This window comes from Somniosus microcephalus, chromosome 3, assembly GCF_052327205.1.
Source record: "Somniosus microcephalus isolate GS21.2 chromosome 3, FLI_Smic_1.0, whole genome shotgun sequence".
NCBI lineage: Eukaryota > Metazoa > Chordata > Chondrichthyes > Squaliformes > Somniosidae > Somniosus > Somniosus microcephalus.
In genome coordinates, this window is record NC_140989.1 from 200,893,434 (window position 1) to 200,915,905 (window position 22,472).

The following is a 22,472-nucleotide window of genomic DNA, read 5'->3' on the forward strand; positions in this document are numbered from 1 at the left end:
TTTTCTGCTGCCGCCTATCGTTTTACTCTAGCCTCGGTTACGGTTGACCAGACCATACCGTGTTCCTTGTCGAAATCTATGATGGACATCAAGATTAATGGTCGTCCTACTGGGTGTTTGATAGACTGTGGCAGTACTGAAAGTTTTATACACCCCAACCTTGTTAACTCCTGTTCATTGAAGGTGTATCCTACTTGAAGTGAAATTGTGATGGCGTCCAAGTCCCTTACTTCGGAGGTAACTGGATATTGTAAAGTCACATTGACCATTAAGGATACGGAGTATAAGGACTTTAAACTCCTCATATTACCTCAGTTGTGTGTGAACTTAATTTTAGGCTTGGACTTCCAGTGTCAGCATGAGAGCGTCACCCTTAAATATGGTGGATCCCAGCCTCCGCTTACAGTCTGCGGCCTTTCTACTTTAAAAGTAAGTCCGCCTTCTTTGTTCGTGAACCTTGCTCCTAATTGTAGACCTATAGCGACTAAGAGTCGACGGTATCGTTCAAAAGATTAAAAATTTATAAAAGAGGAAGTGGAAAGGCTTCAACGGGAGGGAATCATCGAACACAGTAATAGCCCATGGCGTGCCCAGGTGGTGGTGGTTAAAACTAATGAAAAGTAAAGACTTGTGGTCGATTATAGCCAGACTATAAACTTGTATACCCAATTAGACGCCTATCCTTTGCCTTGTATTTCTGAGATGGTGAACCAGATAGCTCAGTACCGCATGTTCTCCACCATTGAATTAAAGTCTGCCTATCATCAACTCCCCATTAAAATAGAAGACCGACCTTATACGGCCTTCGAAGCTAATGGGCGCCTGTACCAATTCCTTAGGGTGCCCTTTGGAGTGACGAATGGGGTATCCGTCTTCCAACGGGAGATGGATCGTATGGTGGATGAATATGCGTTGGAAGCAACATTCCCGTACCTGGACAATGTTACCATCTGTGGGCGCGACAAACGGGAGCATGATCAAAATCTCGTGAAGTTCCTAGAGACTGCAAAGAGGTTAAACCTGACCTACAACGAAAACAAGTGTACCTTCAATACTACATGTTTGTGTATTCTTGGTTGCATTGTGGAGAATGGGGTAATCGGGCCAGATCCTGAAAGATTACACCCGCTTAAGGAATTACCTTTACCTCACACTGTAAAAGCTTTAAGAGGGTGTCTGGGATTCTTCTCGTACTATGCCCAGTGGGTGGCTAGCTACTCAGATAAAGTCCGACCTCTTATTAAGTCAACGTCTTTTCCGCTATCGGTGGAAGCTCAGGAGGCTTTCTTTAATATCAAACGGGACATTGAGAAGGCAGTGGTATGTGCCGTGGATGAGAAGATCCCTTTTCAAGTGGAAAGTGATGCATCTGATTTTGCATTGGCAGCAACTCTTAATCAAGCTGGTAGACCAGTAGCTTTCTTCTCTCGTACATTGCAAGGACCAGAAGTTCGACATTCTTCAGTGGAAAAGGAGGCACAGGCGATTATCAAAGCAGTCAGGTATTGGAGACATTATCTCGCTGGCCAACGTTTTACGCTCATTACTGACCAGCGATCTGTGGCCTTTATGTTCAATACTAAGCAGAGAGGCAAGATCAAAAATGATAAGATTTTAAGATGGTGAATAGAAGTGTCAACATATGACTATGATATTCAGTACAGGCCTGGAGTATTCAATGAGCCATCGGATGCTTTGTCACGAGGAGTATGTGCTAGGCTAGGTATAGATAAGCTTCAAAGTCTCCACGACGCACTCTGCCACCCTGGGGTTACCAGAATGAACCACTTCATTAAGTCCCACAATCTACCCTACTCTATTGAGGAGGTCCGGACAATGACCAGAACCTGTCGTGTTTGTGCTGAATGCAAACCCCGCTTCTATAAGCCGTCCGAGCCAGCTCATCTTATTAAAGCAACTCGACCATTTGAGCATTTGAGTCTCGATTTTAAAGGTCCCCTTCCATCGAGCGACCGAAATGTCTATTTTCTTAATATTATAGACGAGTACTCTCGGTTCCCTTTTGTTATCCCCTGTCCGGATGTGACTAGTGCTGTTGTAATTAAATGCCTCTGCCAACTGTTTTCCTTGTTTGGCATGCCTAACTATATACATAGTGATAGGGGTTCTTCCTTTATGAGCGAAGAATTGCGACAGTTTTTGCTATCGAAAGGGATTGCAACGTGTAGAACTACCAGCTATAACCCTCGTGGTAATGGGCAGGTCGAGAAAGAAAATGCAACAGTGTGGAAGGCTATCATACTGTCTCTGAAGTCGCAAGGCCTGCCGACCTCTGGCTGGCAGGATGCCCTGCCAGACGTGTTGCATTCCATAAGGTCTCTTTTGTGTACAGCGACGAATGCCACCCCTCATGAAAGGATGTTTAGTTTTCCAAGAAAAGCTACTAATGGAGTATTGCTACCCACATGGTTGATGACCACACGCCCTGTGCTGTTGTGTGGACATGTGAGAGGCCAGAAGACTGATCCACTGGTGGAGGAAGTACAACTCCTCCATGCTAATCCCCAATATGCGTACATTCAATATCCAGATGGGCGAGAGGATACGGTCTCTATTAAAGATCTTGCACCTGCTGGAGCTCAAAGAGTTCGACTCTGAGAGTAGAGTTTTCAATCGTGGTATTGGACCTTCAGAGACACAAACCCTCAGTGTGGAAAACACTGATGATTCTGGGAATTCGAATGAACCGGAGTTAGTACTCCGGGAGGAGCCTCAGCAAGAGTTACGTCGTTCCCAGAGGACTATCAGACCTCCTGACAGACTGACTCTATAGCAGGGGGTGAATGTGATGAAATAACTCTGTGTTCTGGCATTTGTATTGTCTGTTGTTGTTGTACTTGTTAATGTCTGGAATGCTCTAATGCTCCTCCCTAGCCCCGCCCCTCTGGATCCTCCGGATTGGTGTGAGTCTTACTTATAAGAGCTGGGTCTTACTCATAAGGGCTGGGTCGGTGATGAATGATGGTTGCCCTGTGTTAACTTGATGCCATGTTCTTACTTATTAAAAGCCTTTAGTTTTAAGCTTTAACCTCTTGGATTCAGGCCATTATTTGGCACATCAATATCCGTTCTTTCTCGTTGTATATCCACATCATGCTCTGTGTATATCCCATCATGCTATGTGTATATCCCCATTATTCTCTGTTTAAATACCCATCATTCTCTGTTTACATCCCATCATTCCCTGAGTATATCCCCATCATGCTCTGTGTATATCCCATCATGCTATGTGTATATCCCCATCATTCTCTGTGTATATCCCATCATTCACTGTGTATAACCCCATCATTCTCTGTGTATATCCCCTCATTCTCTGTGTATTTCCCCTCATTCTCTGTGTATATCCCATCATTCTCTGTTTATATCCCATCATTCCCTGTGTACATTCCATCATTCCCTGAGTATATCCCCATCATGCTCTGTGTATATCCCATCATGCTATGTGTATATCCCCATTATTCTCTGTGTGTATTTCCCCTCATTCTCTGTGTATATCCCCTCATTCTCTGTGTATATCCCATCAATCTCTGTGTACATCCCATCATTCCCTGAGTATATCCCCATCATGCTCTGTGTATATCCCATCATGCTATGTGTATATCCCCATTATTCTCTGTGTATATCCCCTCATTCTCTGTGTATATCCCATCAATCTCTGTGTACATCCCATCATTCCCTGAGTATATCCCCATCATGCTCTGTGTATATCCCATCATGCTATGTGTATATCCCCATTATTCTCTGTGTATATCCCATCATTCTCTGTGTATATCCCCATCAATCTCTGTATATGTCCCATCATTCCCAGTTTACATCCCCATCATTCTCTGTATATATCCCAACATTTTCTGTGTATATCCCTTCATTCTCTGTGTGTAGCCCATCATTCTCTGTGTATATCCCCTCATTCTCTGTGTATATCCCATCATTCCCACTTTATATCACCATCATTCTCTGTATATATCCCAACATTCTCTGTGTATATCCCTATCATTCTTTGTGTATATCCCATCATTCTCTGTTTATATCCCCATCATTCTCAGTGTATATCCCCTCATTCTCTGTGTATATCCCATCATTCCCACTTTATATCACCATCTTTCTCTGTATATATCCCAACATTCTCTGTGTATATCCCCAAAATTCTCTGTGTATATCCCCATCATTCTTTGTGTATATCCCATCATTCTCTCTTTATATCCCCATCATTCTCTGTGTATATCCCATCATTCTTTGTGTATATCCCTATCATTCTCTGCGTATATCCCCATCATTTTCTGTGTATATCCGTTCTTTCTCGGTGTATATACCCATCATTCTGTGTATATCCCATCATTCTCTGTTTATATCCCATCATTCTCTGTGTATAGCCCATCATTCTCTGTGTATAACCCATCATTCTCTGTCTATGTCCCATCATTCTCTGTATATATCCCATCATTCTCTGTATATATCCCATCATTCTCTGTATATCCCCATCATTCTCTGTGTATATCCCATCATTCTCTGTATATATCCCCATCATTCTCTGTGTATATCCCATCATTCTCTGTGTATATCCCATCATTCTTTGTGTATATCCCTATCATTCTCTGTGTATATCCCCATCATTTTCTGTGTATATCCGTTCTTTCTTGGTGTATATACCCATCACTCTGTGTATATCCCATCATTTTCTGTTTATATCCCATCATTCTCTGTGTATATCCCATCATTCTCTGTTTATATCCCATCATTCTCTGTGTATAGCCCATCATTCTCTGTGTATATCCCATAATTCTCTGTGTATATCCCCATCATTCTCTGTGTTTTCCCATCATTCTCTGTGTATATCCCATCAATCTCTGTATATATCCCATCATTCTCAGTTTATATCCCCATCATGCTCTGTGTTTATCCCATCATTCTGTGTATATCCCATCAATCTCTGTATATATCCCATCATTCTCAGTTTATATCTCCATCATTCTGTGTATATCCCTTCATTCTCTGTCTATTTCCCATTATTCTCTGTACATCCAATTATTCACTGTGTATATCTCCACCATGCTCAGTGTATATCCCATCATTCTCTGTGTATATCCCCATCATTCTTTGTATATCCCATCATTCTCTGTGTATATCCCCATCATTCTGTATATATCCCCACCATTCTCTGAGTATATCCCATCATTCTCTGTGTCTATCCCATCATTTTCTATGTATATCCCCATAATTCACTGTGTCTATCCCCATCATTTTCTGTGTAAATCCCATCATTCTCAGTGTATATCCCATAATTCTCTGTGTGTATCCCCATCATTCTCTGTGTATATCCCATCATTCTCTGTGTAGGTCCCCATCATTCTCTGTGTATGTCCCATTCATTCTCTGAGTATATCCCATAATTCTCTGTGTATATCCCCATCATTCTGTGTATATCCCATCATTCTCTGTGTATGTCCCATTCATTCTCTGAGTATATCCCCATCATTCTCTGTGTATATCCCATCATTCTCTGTGTATGCCCCATTCATTCTCTGTGTATGTCCCATTCATTCTCTGAGTATATCCCATAATTCTCTGTGTATATCCCATCATTCTCTGTGTATATCCCCATCATTCTGTGTGTATATCCCCATCATTCTGTGTGTATATCCCCATCATTCTCAGTGTATATCCCCATCATTCTCAGTGCATATCCCCATCATTCTCTGTGTATATCTCCATCCAGATAAGAGAAATGAGTTCATGAATTCACGCCAGTACTGCTTCTCCGCCATGCTTTAGTGCCTCGGCGGGGTTTTCATCTGCTCCTGAGGCCTTGTTGTTCTTCAGTTGTCAGATGGCCTTTTCAACCTCATGCTGGGCTGGGGTTGTGCTGAGATGGTGGCGTGTAGCATGCTGTGGAATGGAGTTGAGGGCACTCGTGTCGAAGAAAGATTTGTGGTTAAGGAGATCTTCGAAGTGCTCCTTCCAGTGGGCACTGACTGTCTCTCTGTCCTTGATGAGTACCTTTCCATTCTTGGCCCGCAGTGGGGAGGGGCCTTGGGTGCTTGGGCTGTAGATGGTCTTGACTGTGCTAAAGAATCCACGCACGTCGTGGTTGTCAGCTAGCTGCTGGATCTCCTGTGCTTTCTGCACCCACCATCTGTTCTTTAGGTCGTGAGTTTTTTGTTGGACCTAGGCCTTCAGGCTTCTGTAGAGCTGCTTTCTTGCTGTTTCCAGGTCAGGAATGCCTTGCGCTTGCGGCTTATTAGCTCCTGGATCTCCTGGTCATTCTCGTCAAACCAGTCTTGTGTTTCCTGGTCGAATGACCGAGCATTTCTTCACAGGTGCTGATTATGGCGGCCTTGAGTGCAGACCAGACGCTGTGGGCACTCTGTGTCTCTGCATCACTGGGAGTGGTCAGGTTGTTTGTGAGGCGTAGGCTTAATAGGGCTTTCTTAGCGGGGTCTTTGAGTGCTCCAGCATTCATTTTCCTGCGGCACTGTTTCTGTTGCCACCGCTGTTTTGGGGCTACATTGATGAAGATGACAGAACGGTTTAGGCTGTGGTCAGTCCAGCAGTCATCAGCTCCTGTCATGGCGCGGCTGATGTGGATGTCCTTGCAGTCCCTTGCTCGGACGATGCCGCAGTCCAGCAGATGCCAGTGCTTGGAACGAGGGTGCTGCCATGAAGCCTTGTACTTGCCTCTCTGACGGAACAAGGTGTTGGTTATGACGAGGCCATGTTCTAAGCATTTCGACAGGAGGAGAGTACCGTTGGAGTTGGCTTTCCCTACCCCCTCTCTACTGATCACATGCCCCCAGAGGTCTGTGTCCTTTCCAACTCTGGCGTTAAAGTCGCCAAGGAGGATCAAGGAGGAGAGCGTGCCAGGGGATCTCAGAGACGCCGTAATTGTGACCATCTTCAAGAAAGGTGACAAGGCCGATTGCGGTAATTACAGAGGAGTTTCCCTGCTGTCTGCCACAGGGAAAGTCATCGCAAGAATTCTCCTCAATCACCTTCTCCCAGTGGCTGAAGAGCTCCTCCCAGATTTGCAATGCGGATTCCGCCCAGTAAGGGGCACAATGGACATGATCTTCACCGCACGTCAATTACAAGAGAAATGCAGGGAACAGCACCAACCGCTGTACACGGCCTTCTTTGATCTCACAAAGGCCTTCACCGCCTTCAGTGTGCCAGTGCAGCCTTCGGTCGCCTGAGGAAGAGAGTGTTTGAAGACCAGGACCTCAAACCCGGCACTAAGCTCATGGTCTACAGAGCAGCAGTGATAGCCGCCCTGCTGTATGCCTCAGAGACATGGACCATGTACAGCAGGCACCTCAATGCACTGGAGAGGTACCACCAACGCTGCATCCGCAAGATCCTGCAAATCCATTGGCAGTATAGGCACACCAACGTCAGTGTTCTTACTCAGGCCAACATCCCCAGCATCGAAGCTTTGACCACGCTCGATCAGCTCCAATGGACGGGTCACATTGTCTGCATGCCCATACGAGACTCCCAAAACAAGCGCGCTACTTGGAGCTCCGGCACGGCAAGAGAGCCCCAGGTGGGCAGAGGAAACACTTCAAGGAAACCCTCAAAGCCTCCTTGAAAAAGTTTAACATCCCCACCGACACCTGGGAATCCCTGACCCAAGACCGCACAAAGTGGAGGAGAAGCATCCGGGGAGGCGCCGAACAGCTCGAGTCTCTTTGCCGGGAGCAAGCGGAAGCCAAGCGCAAACAGCAGAAGGAGTGCACGTCAACCCAAGCACCCCACCCACCCGTCCCTTCAACCATCGTATGCCCCACCTGTGACAGGGACTGTAGGTCCCGCATTGGACTAATCAGTCACCTGCGAACTCATTCTTAATGTGGAAGCAAGTCATCCTCAGTTCCGAGGGGCTGCCTAAGAAGGTAAGATATCCCCATCACTCTCTGTGTATATCCCATCATTCTCTGTGTATATCCCCATCATTCGCTGTGTATATCCCATCATTCTCTGTGTATATCCCCATCATTCGCTGTGTATATCCTATCATTCTCTGTGTATATCCTCATCATTCTCTGTGTATATCTCAACATTCTCTGTGTATATCTCATCATTATCTGTGTATATCCCATCATTCTCTGTGTATATCCCCATCATTCTCTGTGTATATCCTCATTATTCTCTGTGTATGTCCCATCATTCTCTGTGTACATTCCCATCATTCTCTGTGTATATCCCATCATTCTCTGTGTCTATCCAAATCATTCTGTCTATATCCCATTATTCTAGTGTATATCCCCATCATTCTCTGTGTATATCCCCATCTTTGTCTGTGTATATCCCCATCATTCTCTGTATATATCCCATCATTCTCTGTGTATATCCCCATCATTCTCTGTGTATATCCCATCATTCTCTGTGTATATCCCCATCATTCTCTGTGTACATAAGGACATAAGAAATAAGAGCAGGTGTAGGCCATTCGGCCCTTCAAGCCTGCTTTGCCATTTAATAAGATCATGGCTGATCCTCGACCTTAACTCCACTTTCCCCCCTGATCCCGATATCCCTCGATTCCCCTAGAGTCCAAAAATCTATCTATCTCAGCCTTGAATATACTCAACGACTCAGTATTCACAGCCCTCTGGGGCAGAGAATTCCAAAGATTCACAACCCTCTGAATGAAGAAATTATTCTGCATCTCGGTCTTAAATGGCCTACCCCTTATTCTGAGACTATGCCCCCTAGTTCCAGACATTCCAGTCAAGGGAAACAACCTCTCAGCTTCTACCCTGTCAATCCCTTTCAGAATCTTGCATGTATCAATGAGATCACCTCTCATTCTTCTAAACTCCAGAGAGTATAGGCCCATTCTACACAATCTCTCATCATAGGACAGCCCTCTCATCCTCTCCCCTCTCATCTAGTGAACCTTCGTTGCACCGCCTCCAAGGCAAGTATATCCCTTCCTTAGATAAGGAGACCAAAGCTGTGCACAGTACTCCAGGTGTGGTCTCACCAAGGCCCTGTACAGTTGTAGTAAGACTTCCTTACTCTTATACTCCAACCCCCTTGCAATAAATGCCAACATGCCATTTGCCTTCCTTATTGCTTGCTGTACCTGCATGCTAGCTTTCTGTGTTTCTTACACGCGGTCACCTAAATATCTCTGAACACCAACATTTGAAAGTTTCTCACCATTTAAAAAATATTCTGTTTTTCTATTCATCCTACCAAAGTGAATAACCTCACATTTCCCTACATTATACTACTTCTGCCACCTTACTGCCCACTCACTTTGTCTATCTACATCCCTTTGCAGACTCTTTAAAGGCCTAGAAATTGGGTATAGCCCCGCTTGGGGCGTTAGAATTGGCGGAGCGCAAATTTTATAGCCAGACGCAACTTATCAACACCTTGTGCGATATTGGGTTGCAGCGTCCCAAAGGTGATTGAGGCGCGAGTTCAGGCATTACACGGGGCACCTAAGGCGCTAACATGCCGGCGCAACCCAATATCGCACGAGGTGCTCTCAATTACCCATGACCACGAGACTTCCAGGCGCCGGCCAGCTCTTAAAGGGGTGGGTCAGGCAGCTCCAGCATCCACACTCTGCGCCTTGTAGGCCTGCAAATCGGCGCAGGCCCTTCTCTGGCGCAAAAAACTTGGAGCATATGGAGAGGGTGAGGCAGAGAGCAGAGCGCTTCACCAATGAGTCTCTGGAGGAATTGGTGGCCGCAGTGGAGCGCCGGCGAGATGTCCTCTACCCCGACAATGGCAGGAGGCCTAATCATAAGGACTACCGACGAGCTTGGAGGGATGTTTCTCAGAGGGTCAACTCCAGCAGCATGGCGATCAGGAGCCCTGTGCAGTGCAGGGAGAAATTCAACGACCTCACTCGGTTCGTGAGGGTGAGTGGAGTTAATGCTAACTTATGCATCCCTCCATTAGCACCTGACTTTATGGCTACAGGGTGCGCTATGCCCCACTAGCCATCTGTCAGCAAGCACCCATGGCCCTTTCTGGTCACACACACGCACATTTGACTCAGGGCATCCTGTAAGGGCTGTTCCACCATGGGGGGCATGAGATGATAACCCAGGGCATCATGTAAGGGCTGTTCCACCATGGGGGGCATGAGATGATAACCCAGGGCATCATGTAAGGGCTGTTCCACCATGGGGGGCACGAGATGATAACCCAGGGCATCATGTAAGGGCTGTTCCACCATGGGGGGCATGAGATGATAATTCAGGGCATCATGTAACATCACTTCCCATCCTTTGCCCTGCAGGCCAAGCTGGCGAGAAACCGCAAGGAACAGCTTCGCACCGGAGGAGGCCGTCCTCAACTGGAGCCTCTGACGGATCTCGAGGAGAGAGTCCACCAGATTGTGGGAGGACATCTGAGTGGTCCTGTCACCACTGCAGCTGCCGACCCCATTGTCCACAGCGATGGTAAGGTTCTCTACTATTACAGCTGTCACCTTCCAGTTGCTTCCCCCGCCAGCATGCTTTCTCAATGTGGAGCCATGGCATAGCATTGCCGCACTGTTGCATCCCTTGCTGCCAAACTGTCCTTTTGCTAAAGCCACTCTTCAACCTCCCTGCTTTCAGATGCTGCATCACCAGCTCGGGAGCCGGCCCCTCAAGCTGCCAGTGCCAGTGCCTCCGGAGGTGACGACCAGGAGGAAGCCGGACCATCTGTGCCAGCCTCAGGGGAGCCACTGCATCTGGAGACTGGGGATAGTAGTTCCCTTGAGGGGAGCGGGGGGGGCCCTGATGAGGAGCCAGTTGCAGGAACCAGCGGCCTGCAGCAACGCGCGGGGGGTAGGGACGCTCGGGGGCTGTCTCCCCGGAGGGCGAGGCAGGCCACCATGACTGCTGCACAGAGTGCAGAGGAGGTGCGTAGCCTTGCCGAGATGAGTGGTCAGGCCCGGCTCAGGCACACTGAGCTGATGGCTGCAGTGGGGAGGATGCCTGAGTCGATCGACACACTGGCAAAGAGTGTGCTGGGCTTTGGGGCAGCAATGGAAAGGTCTGTCCAGGGCTTCGGCCCAGCAATGGAAAGGTCTGTCCAGGGCTTGTCCGAGGCAGTGGAAATGTCTGTCCAGGGCTTGTCCGAGGCAGTGGAAAGGTCTGTCCAGGGCTTGTCCGAGGCAGTGGAAAGGTCTGTCCAGGGCTTGTCCGAGGCAGTGGAAAGTCTGTCCAGGGCTTGTCCGAGGCAGTGGAAAGGACTGTCCATGGCTTTTCCGAAGCATTGGCACCTGCCACGCAGGTCCTCACTGCTGCCACGCAGTCACTTGCTGGCCTCATCCACACGCAAATTGAGGCCACGCGAACACTCTCTGCTGCCACCCTAGCTGCATCAGGTGGATGAATTAGTTGTGGAAATAGAGGTAAACAAGTATGATTTGATTGGGATTACAGAAACGTGGCTGCAGGGTGGGCAAGGCTGGGAACTTAACATCCAGGGATATACAATATTTAGGAAGGATCGGCAAAAAGGTAGGGGAGGTGGGGTAGCATTGCTGGTAAAGGAGGGGATTAATGCAATGGAAAGGAAGGATATTAACTCGGATGAAACGGAATCTGTATGGGTAGAAATGAGAAATAGCAAGGGGAGGAAAACGTTAGTGGGTGTGATATATAGGCCTCCAAATAGTAATATGGAGGTGAGGGAAGGCATAAAAAGGGAAATTAGAGAAGCGTGCGATAAGAGCACAGCTGTCATCATGGGTGACTTTAATTTACATATTGATTGGACTACCCAAATTAGTAAAAATTCTGAGGAGGAGGAATTCCTGGAATGTTTTCGGGACGGTTATCTGGACCAATATGTCGAGGAGCCGACTCGAGATCAGGCCATTTTAGACTGGGTATTGTGCAATGAGAAGGGACTTATCAACAATCTTCTTGTACGAGGCCCCTTGGGTCAGAGCGATCATAATATGATCGAGCTCTCAGTCGAGATGGAGAGTGAGGAAATTGAATCAGAGACTAAGGTCCAGAACTTAAATAAAGGGAATTACGAGGGTATGAGACGGGAATTGGGTAAGATTGATTGGGTGGTGTTTCTGGGGGGATTGACAGTGGATAGACAATGGCAAGCATTCAAAGATAGAATGGAAGAATTCCAGAACATGTTTATACCGGTTTGGCATAAAAATAAACCTAAAAAGGTGGCTCAACCGTGGATAACGAGGGAAATTAGGGACAGCATAAAATCAAAAAAAAGGGCATATCAACTGGCAAAAAAAAGCACCAGACCGGAAGATTGGGGGCAGTACAGGATACAGCAAAAGAGGACAAAGGGATTAATCAGGAAGGGGAAAATAGAATACGAAAGTAAACTTGCAGCAAACATAAAGACAGACTGCAAAAGCTTTTATCGGTATATCAGGAGGAAAAGACTGGTAAAATCCCAAGTCGGTCCCTTGCAGTCCGATTCGGGAGAATATATAATGGAGAATAAGGAAATGGCAGACCAATTAAACTCATACTTTGGTTCTGTATTCACAAAGGAGGACACAAATAACCTCCCAGGAATATCGGCAAACATAGGGACTAATGAGAGGGAGGAGCTGACAGAAATTAGTATCTCTAGGGATATGGTGTTGGGTAAGTTGAGGGGACTGAAGGCCGACAAATCCCCGGGGCCTGATAAACTACATCCTAGGGTACTTAAGGAGGTGGCCCTGGAGATAGCAGATGCTCTAAGGATCATCTTCCGGAACTCCATTGACTCGGGAACAGTACCCGTGGATTGGAGGGTAGCTAATGTTACCCCAATATTTAAAAAGGGGGGTAGAGAGAAAGCAGGGAATTATAGACCAGTAAGCCTTACATCGGTTGTGGGCAAAATGCTAGAGTCCATTATTAAGGATAAAATAGCGGAGCACTTGACAAATGGGGAAAGGATCGGACAGAGTCAACATGGATTTACAAAGGGTAAATCGTGTTTGACTAATCTGCTGGAATTTTTTGAGGAAGTAACTGGTAAAATAGATGGGGGAGAGCCAGTGGATGTGGTGTACCTTGACTTCCAGAAAGCCTTCGATAAGGTTCCACACAAAAGATTATCATGCAAAATTAAGGCTCATGGGATTGGGGGCAAAGTATTAACGTGGATAGAGAACTGGCTGGCGGATAGAAAACAGAGAGTTGGAATAAACGGCTCGTTTTCGGAGTGGCAGGCAGTGACCAGCGGGGTGCCGCAAGGATCTGTCCTGGGACCCCAGCTGTTCACAATATATATAAATGATCTGGATCAGGGAATTGGATGCAATATTTCCAAATTCGCTGACGACACTAAACTAGGAGGAGGGGTGGGCTCTGATGAGGATGTCAGGAGGCTACAGTGCGATTTGGACAGGTTGGGGGAATGGGCGGATACGTGGCAGATGCACTATAATGTGGATAAATGCGAGGTTATCCACTTTGGGGGTAAAAACAGGAGGGTAGATTATTATCTAAATGGCAATAGATTGGGAGATGGGGAAGTGCAGAGGGACCTGGGTGTTCTTGTGCACCAGTCACTGAAGGAGAGCATGCAGGTGCAACAGGCGATTAAGAAGGCAAATGGTATGTTGGCCTTCATATCAAGGGGGTTCGAGTATAGGAATAGGGATACCTTACTACAGCTGTACAAGGTGCTGGTGAGACCGCATCTGGAGTATTGTGTACAGTTTTGGTCGCCCCATCTGCGGAAGGATGTTCTTGCCATGGAAAGAGTGCAGCGGCGATTCACCAGGCTGATACCTGGAATGGCGGGAATGACCTACGAGGAGAGATTGAATAGTTTGGGCTTGTACTCACTGGAGTTTAGAAGATTGAGAGGGGATCTCATCGAAACATATAAAATTATGGCAGGCCTGGACAGGCTGAATTCAGAGAGAATGTTTCCAATGGCAGGGGAGCACAGAACCAGGGGCCACAGTCTAAAAATAGCGGGCAAATCATTTAAAACAGAGATGAGGAAGAATTTCTTCACTCAAAGAGTGGTGAGCCTGTGGAATTCCCTGCCACAGAGGGCTGTGAAGGCTAATTCAATAAATATTTTCAAGAGAGAATTGGATATATTTCTGAAGGCTAAGGGGATTAAGGGTTACGGAGAAAAGGCGGGGACGGGGTACTGAACTGGTAAGATCAGCTAAGATCTCAGACGAAGATCAGCCATGATCTCATTGAATGGCGGAGCAGGCTCGAAGGGCCGAATGGCCTACTCCTGTTCCTATCTCTATGTTTCTATGTTTCTATGATCACCCCAGGCCCTTGCAGCACCACAGCAGGCCATGAATCTGTGGAGCAGTCGATTGTGGCGTATGATCCTGTGCGGCCCCGTCAGAGTGCTAGTGTTTCGGCCGACCATGGTGCAGGTGTCCTCTCTCTGCATGTGAGCAGTCCTGATGCCACCGCTGGCACGTCAGCAGAGCAGCTGCCACCACCTGCGCGGCAGACTGCTAGCAGACATGCCCAGTTGGAGCAGCCTGCTTGCGGGACCTCCAAGCCCAGAGGTCGTCCAGGCCGTCCCTCAGGGGCTTCAGCGCTTCCAGACACTCAGCAGGCATCCCCCAGCCTTGACGCAGCCACTGGGGTCCAATTACGGAGGAGCTGCAGGGAGGGAAGGGGCCGACCTCGTAAGAGGAGTCGGTCTCCATCAAGGGGTCACCAGTAGAGGGAACTGCTAAGACGTCTCTTTTTCCGGATTTAAGGCCGTCCACACCTGCTGTGTTTGTTTGTTATGGTTTGGTTAGTTTCGCCGGGTTGCCAGACAGTTATCTGTTAGTTTGTTAGTTATGATTTCTGTTACCATTACGTTGTCGTGCTGGAAGGAAGCACTTGTTTGAAAATAAAGAAAACTTTTTATTTACAATTGAGCTGTACACTATTTACAATCATCGAGGCCTTCATAGGCTTACAGCGAACCGGAGGGTGCTCTTCAAATCACAGCCACCATTCCGTCCGAGGGGCCTAGAACCGAGTCCTTATGAGCCTCGGACGAACGGCCCTTCCAGTTTCTGGCGCCCTCCCATCTTCCTCCTCCTCCTCCTTCTCCTCCTCCTCGTCCGCCTACTCTGCTGGACCTTGAGGGTCGGCTGGCATTGGCTGGGTGCGTCAAATGGCCAGGTTGTGGAGCATGCAGCAGACAACAACGATGCGCGCCACATGCTCCGGCGAGTACTGTAGGGCGCCCCCCGGATGGTCTAGACAACGGAAACGCTGCTTCAGCACACCAATTGTGTGCTCCACAATGTTCCTGGTGGCCTGATGGCTGTTATTGTAATGCTCTTCTGCCGGGGTGCTGGGCAAATGGAGCGGGGTCATGAGCCATGGGCAGAGAGGATAGCCCTTATCGCCCAGAAGCCAGCCTCGTGGGTGAGCCGGGGCCTCAAAAAGGTCAGTCACTAAGGTCTGCCGCAGGATGAACGTGTCATGGCTGCTGCCAGGGAATTGTGCGTTCACCGCCATGATCATCTGCCGGTGATCACAGACCAGCTGCACATTAAGGGAGTGGAACCCCTTTCGGTTATGGAACTCCTCCGGATTCTGTAATGGCGCCTGCAAAGCCACGTGTGTGCAATCAATGGCCCCCTGCACCATGGGGAAGCCCGCAATAGCCGCGAAGCCCTGTGCGCACTCCCCCTGCTTCTCCAGGGTCACAGTGAAGGTGATTAATTCGCGCCTCCTTTTGTAGAGGGCAGCTGTCACTTGCCGGATGCAGCAATGCACCGCAAATTGAGAGATACTTGATATGTCCCCAGCTGCTGCCTGAAACGATCCGCTGGCGTAAAAGTTGAGCGCAACAGTGACTTTCACGGCCACCGACAGAGAGGTCCTGCACCGTATCCGCGGCTGCAGATCCCCAGCAAGCAGGTGGCACAGCTCAGTGACAACATCCTTACCAAATCTGAGCCTTCGCAGACACTGCTCCTCCGACATGGTAAGGTAGGAGACCTGCTGCCTGAAAACCCTGGCAGCGTATGGTCGGATTCGGCGACGTCCATTGGCCCTCCTCCTTCTGGCCAATCCCAGCCCTCTCTCCCTCCATCTCTGTGCCCTTGCCAGTTGTTCAGCCAGAATGACGTTCCCCTCCAAAGCAGCTCCCATTATTCTGGCCGACGAGTAAGATGCAGTCAGCTTTCTGGATCCAACTGTTCTGGACAGGGCTGAAGGTCCCAAGGCTCCTCTGGCTCAATAAGAACAAGTCTGTGTAACTGAAGGTCTGCAACTCTCTCCAGCAGCGAGCAGTATGGCCAGGCCAAATGGCTGCCGCTTTTATACTAGTGCTGTCCCCTTTAAAGAGCGCCCCCCGAGTCCGAGAAGGACCTGGTAATGTTCCATTCAACTGTCACTAATAGCGCCAGGCGGAACGGAGGGGGGCGCCACTGAATTTCCGGTACGGGGCGCCAAAAAGACGTTGCACAATGAAATGATGTCATTATCTGGCTGCGCAGGCTACTCAATATGGCAGGATGCGCTAGGATCACTATGCACGCCCGAAAATTGGGTAACGCCCCAAATCTCGGGCTCTTTAGGCGCTAATCGCTGGGCGCAACCAACCAAATTTCTAGGCCTTTATGTTCTCCTCACAGCTTACTGTCCCACCTAGCTTTGTATCATCATCAAACTTGGATACATTACACTCGGTCCCTTCAGCTAGGACATTAATACAGATTGTAAATAGCTGAGGCCCCAACACTAATCCTTGTGGCACCCTACTAGTTCCAGCCTGCCAACCTGAAAAAGACCCGTTTATCCCTGCTCTCTGTTTTCTGTCCATTAACCAATCCTCTATCCATGCTACAATATTACCATCAACCCCATGAGCACTAATCTTGTCTAATAACCTCCAATTTCGCAACTTATCGAATGTCTTTTGGAAATCCAAATATACTACATCCACTGGATCCCCTTTATCTACCCGACTAGTTAAATTGTCAAAATACTCTAACAAATTTGTCAAACACGATTTAACTTTCATACAACCATGTTGACTCTGCTTAATCATGTTATGATTTTCTAAGGGACTTGATACCACTTCCTTAACAATGGATTCCAGCATTTTCCTGATGACTGATGTCAGGCTAACTGGCCTGTAGTTCCCTGTCATTTCTCTCCCTCCATGGCCACGGCCGCGATCTTCGGTAGCGCCCCCTGACTTACCACCGTACGCTATGTCCGACGGGGTCAGCGGGGCTTACCTGCGGCCAGGGTGGCGCTATTTAAATGCGAGGTGCGAGGTGGCCATTTTTGTCGCTGGCTGCCTGCCAGCACCTGCCTCCGCTCCCATCCCCGGCCTCCTGACCCATCCCCGTGCAGAGTGCAGCTCCTTTGCCAGCACTCTGATCCCCGGTAGCCCAGCTGGGCCCCGGGTCACACTGCGCAAGGTCCCTCCCCTTTAAGAAGGGGAGGAAGGCCTGCAATACCACGGTACGACAGTCACCCTGCATTACTGATTGTATCTCTACTGATGTTAATCCTGCTCCCTCACACAGTCACTCAGTGACCCCTCCGCCCGGCACCCTGTGTTACTGACTGTATCTCTACTGATGTTAATCCAGCTCCCTTTCACTGTCACTCAGTGACCCCTCTCCCCCCAGCACCCTGTGTTACTGAGTGTGCAAAGAGACCTGGGTGTTCTTGTGCACCAGTCGCTGAAGGTAAGCATGCAGGTGCAGCAGGCAGTGAAGAAGGCAAATGGTATGTTGGCCTTCGTAGCAAGAGGGTTTGAGTACAGGAACAAGGATGTCTTGCTACAGTTGTACAGGGCCTTGGTGAGACCACACCTTGAGTATTGTGTGCAGTTTTGGTCGCCTTACCTGAGGAAGGACGTTCTTGCCATGGAAGGAGTGCAGCGAAGATTCACCAGGCTGATACCTGGGATGGCAGGAATGACGTATGAGGAGAGATTGTGTCGATTGGGCTTATACTCACTGGAGTTTAGAAGATTGAGAGGGGATCTCATCGAAACCTATAAAATTCTGTCAGGCCTGGACAGACTAGATGCAGGAAGGATGTTTCTGATGGCCGAGGAGTCCAGAACCAGGGGTCATAGTCTAAGGATAAGGGGTAAGCCATTTAGGACTGAAATGAGGAGGAATTTCTTCACCCAGAGAGTGGTGAACCTGTGGAATTCTCTGCCACAGAGGGCGGTGGAGGCCAGTTCATTAAATATATTCAAAAAAGAGTTGGATATATTTCTTAAGGCTAAAGGGATCAAGGGATATGGGGAGAAGGCAGGGACAGGGTACTGAATTTGGATGATCAGCCATGATCTCATTGAATGGCGTAGCAGGCTCGAAGGGCCGAATGGCCGACTCCTGCTCCTATCTTCTATGTTTCTACTGATGTTAATCCTGCTCCCTCACACAGTCACTCAGTGACCCCTCCCCCAGCACCCTGTGTTACTGACTGTATCTCCACTGATGTGAATCCAGCTCCCTCACACTGTCACTCAGTAACCCCTCCCCTAGCATCCTGTGTACTGACTGTATCTCTACTGATGTTAATCCTGCTACCTCACCCTGTCACTCAGTGACCCCTCCCCCAGCACCCTGTGTTACTGACTGTATCTCTACTGATGTTAATCGTGCTCCCTCACAGTCACTCAGTAACCCCTCCCCCCAGCGTCCTGAGTTACTGACCGTATCTCTACTGATGTTAATCCAGCTCCCTCACACTGTCACTCAGTAACCCCTCCCTGAGTGCCCTGTGTTACTGATTGTATCTGTACTGATGCTAATCCAGCTCCCTCAGTCACTCAGTAACCCCTCTCCCCAGCGCCCTGTGTTACTGACTGTATCTCTACTGATGTTAATCCTGCTCCCTCACACTGTCACTCAGTAACCCCTCTCCCCAGCGCCCTGTGTTACTGACTATTTCTACAGATGTTAATCCTGCTCCCTCACACTTTCACTCAGTAACCCCTCCCCCAGTGCCCTGTGTTACTGACTGTATCTCTACTGATGTTAATCCAGCTCCCTCACACTGTCACTCAGTAACCCCTCCCTGAGCGCCCTGTGTTAATGAATTTCTCTATTGTTGTTTCCCTGCTGGTCTGAATATCTCTGCATTATAAAAGGCTCTACGTACGGGTGACGAAGCTTATGAAGACAGAAGCACTGGTCATGGAACCTCTGATTGCATAGACAGTGACGGAGTAACTGGTGAGCGGTCGGAGGTTGGTCAGGTGATACCGAGTCACAGATCCATCAGCAAGCACTGTGTCAGCAACAACTGGAGCAAAAGGAAAGAGAGAATCAGCCGACATCGAGCACTGAGAGTATACAGAGCGCACAGTGAGATTACAGTGAGAGTATACAGAGAGTACAGAGAGATTACAGTGAGAGTATACAGAGAGTACAGCGAGATTACAGTGAGAGTATGCAGAGAGCACAGTGAGATTACAGTGAGAGTATACAGAGAGCACAGCGAGATTACAGTGAGAGTAGACAGAGAGCACAGTGAGATTACAGTGAGAGTATACAGAGAGCACAATGAGATTACAGTGAGAGTATACAGAGAGCAGTGAGATTACAGTGAAAGTGTACAGAGAGATTACAGTGAGAGTATGCAGAGAGTACAGTGAGATTACAGTGAGAGTATACAGAGAGCAGTGAGATTACAGTGAAAGTATACAGAGAGCACAGTGAGATTACAGTGAGAGTATACAGAGAGCACAATGAGATTACAGTGAGAGTATACAGAGAGCAGTGAGATTACAGTGAAAGTGTACAGAGAGATTACAGTGAGAGTATGCAGAGAGTACAGTGAGATTACAGTGAGAGTATACAGAGAGCAGTGAGATTACAGTGAAAGTATACAGAGAGCACAGTGAGATTACAGTGAGAGTATACAGAGAGTACAGTGAGATTACAGTGAAAGTATACAGAGAGTACAGTGAGATTACAGTGAGAGTATGCAGAGAGTACAGTGAGATTACAGTGAGAGTATACAGAGAGTACAGTGAGATTACAGTGAGAGTATACAGAGAGCACAGTGAGATTACAGTGAGAGTATACAGAGAGTACAGTGAGATTACAGTGAGAGTATACAGAGAGTACAGTGAGATTACAGTGAGAGTATACAGAGAGTACAGAGAGATTACAGTGAGAGTATGCAGAGAGTACAGCGTGATTACAGTGAGAGTATACAGAGAGTACAGAGAGATTACAGTGAGAGTATGCAGAGAGTACAGCGTGATTACAGTGAGAGTATACAGAGAGTACAGTGAGATTACAGTGAGAGTATACAGAGAGTACAGTGAGATTACAGTGAGAGTATACAGAGAGTACAGTGAGATTACAGTGAGAGTATACAGAGAGTACAGTGAGATTACAGTGAGAATACAGTGAGAGTATACAGATAGTACAGCGAGATTACAGTGAGAGTAGACAGAGAGCACAGTGAGATTACAGTGAGAGTATACAGAGAGCACAGTGAGATTACAGTGAGAGTATACAGAAAGTAAAGCGAGATTACAGTGAGAGTAGACAGAGAGTACAGTGAGATTACAGTGAGAGTATACAGAGAGTAAAGTGAGATTACAGTGAGAGTATACAGAGAGCACAGTGAGATTACAGTGAGAGTATACAGAGAGCACAGTGAGATTACAGTGAGAGGATACAGAGAGTACAGTGAGATTACAGCGAGAGTACACAGAGGGTACAGCGAGATTACAGTGAGAGTATACAGAGAGCACAGTGAGATTACAGTGAGAGTATACAGAGAGTACTGTGAGATTACAGTGAGAGTATACAGAGACTACAGTGAGATTACAGTGAGAGTATACAGAGAGTACAGCGAGATTACAGTGAGAGTATACAGAGAGTACAGTGAGATTACAGTGAGAGGATATAGAGAGTACAGTGAGATTACAGTGAGAGTATACAGAGAGTACAGTGAGATTACAGTGAGAGTATACAGTGAGTACAGTGAGATTACAGTGAGAGTATAGAGAGTAAAGTGAGATTACAGTGAGAGTATACAGCGTAGAGTGAGATTACAGTGAGAGTATACAGAGAGTACAGTCAGATTACAGTGAGAGTATAGAGAGTACAGAGAGACTACAGTGAGAGTATACAGAGAGTACAGTGAGATTACAGTGATAGTATACAGAGAGTACAGCGAGATTACAGTGAGAGTATACAGAGAGCACAGTGAGATTACAGTGAGAGTATACAGAGAGTACAGTGAGATTAGAGTGAGAGTATACAGAGAGTACAGTGAGATTACAGTGAGAGTATACAGAGAGTACAGCGAGATTACAGTGAGAGTATACAGAGAGTACAGTGAGATTACAGTGAGAGTGTAGAGAGTAAAGTGAGATTACAGTGAGAGTATACAGCATAGAGTGAGATTACAGTGAGAGTATACAGAGAGCACAGTGAGATTACAGTGAGAGTACACAGAGAGTACAGTGAGATTACAGTGAGAGTATACAGAGAGTACAGTTAGATTACAGTGAGAGTATAGAGAGTACAGAGAGATTACAGTGAGAGTATACAGAGAGTACAGTGAGATTACAGTGAGAGTATACAGAGAGTACAGCGAGATTACAGTGAGAGTATACAGAGAGCACAGTGAGATTACAGTGAGAGTATACAGAGAGTAGAGTGAGATTAGAGTGAGAGTATACAGAGAATACAGTGAGATTACAGTGAGAGTATACAGAGAGTACAGTGAGATTACAGTGACAGTATACAGAGAGCACAGTGAGATTACAGTGAAAGTATACAGAGAGTAAAGTGAGATTACACGGAGAGTATACAGAGAGTTCAGTGAGATTACAGTGAGAGAATACAGAGAGTACAGTGAGATTACAGTGAGAGTATACAGAGAGTAAAGTGAGATTACAGTGAGAGTATACAGAGAGTACAGTGAGATTACAGTGAGAGTATACAGAGAATACAGTGAGATTACAGTGAGAGTATACAGAGAGTTCAGTGAGATTACACGGAGAGTGTACAGAGGGTACAATGAGTTTACAGTGAGAGTATACAGAGCACTGTGAGATTACAGTGAGAGTATACAGAGAGCACAGTGAGATTACACTGAGAGTATAAGAGAGTACAGTGAGATTACAGTGAGAGTATACAGAGATTAAAGTGAGAGTATACAGAGAGTACAGTGAGATTACAGTGAGAGTATACAGAGAGTACAGTGAGATTACAGTGAGTGTATACAGAGAGTACAGTGAGTTTACAGTGAGAGTATACAGAGAGCACAGTGAGATTACAGTGAGAGTACACAGCGAGCACAGTGAGATTACAGTGAGAGTATACAGAATACAGTGAGATTAGAGTGAGAGTATACAGAGAGTACAGAGAGATTACAGTGAGAGTATACAGAGAGTACAGTGATATTACAGTGAGAGTATACAGATAGTACAGCGAGATTACAGTGAGAGTATACAGAGAGCACAGTGAGATTACAGTGAGAGTATACAGAGAATACAGTGAGATTAGAGTGAGAGTATACAGAGAGTAC

General features: G+C 47.2%; 1 protein-coding gene across 4 annotated transcripts in view; it reads right to left on the minus strand.

Annotated features, from left to right (window-relative positions):
- Positions 1 to 22,472, minus strand: part of tnr (tenascin R (restrictin, janusin)) — a 1,257,678-nt gene that overhangs the window by 281,492 nt on the left and 953,714 nt on the right. For all 4 annotated transcript variants that reach the window (XM_085982119.1, XM_085982118.1, XM_085982121.1 and 1 more), the window contains exon 15: positions 19,077 to 19,220. In XM_085982119.1, coding sequence (XP_085838245.1) covers positions 19,077 to 19,220 — 144 coding nt within the window. The remainder of the gene's footprint in view (positions 1 to 19,076; positions 19,221 to 22,472) is intronic.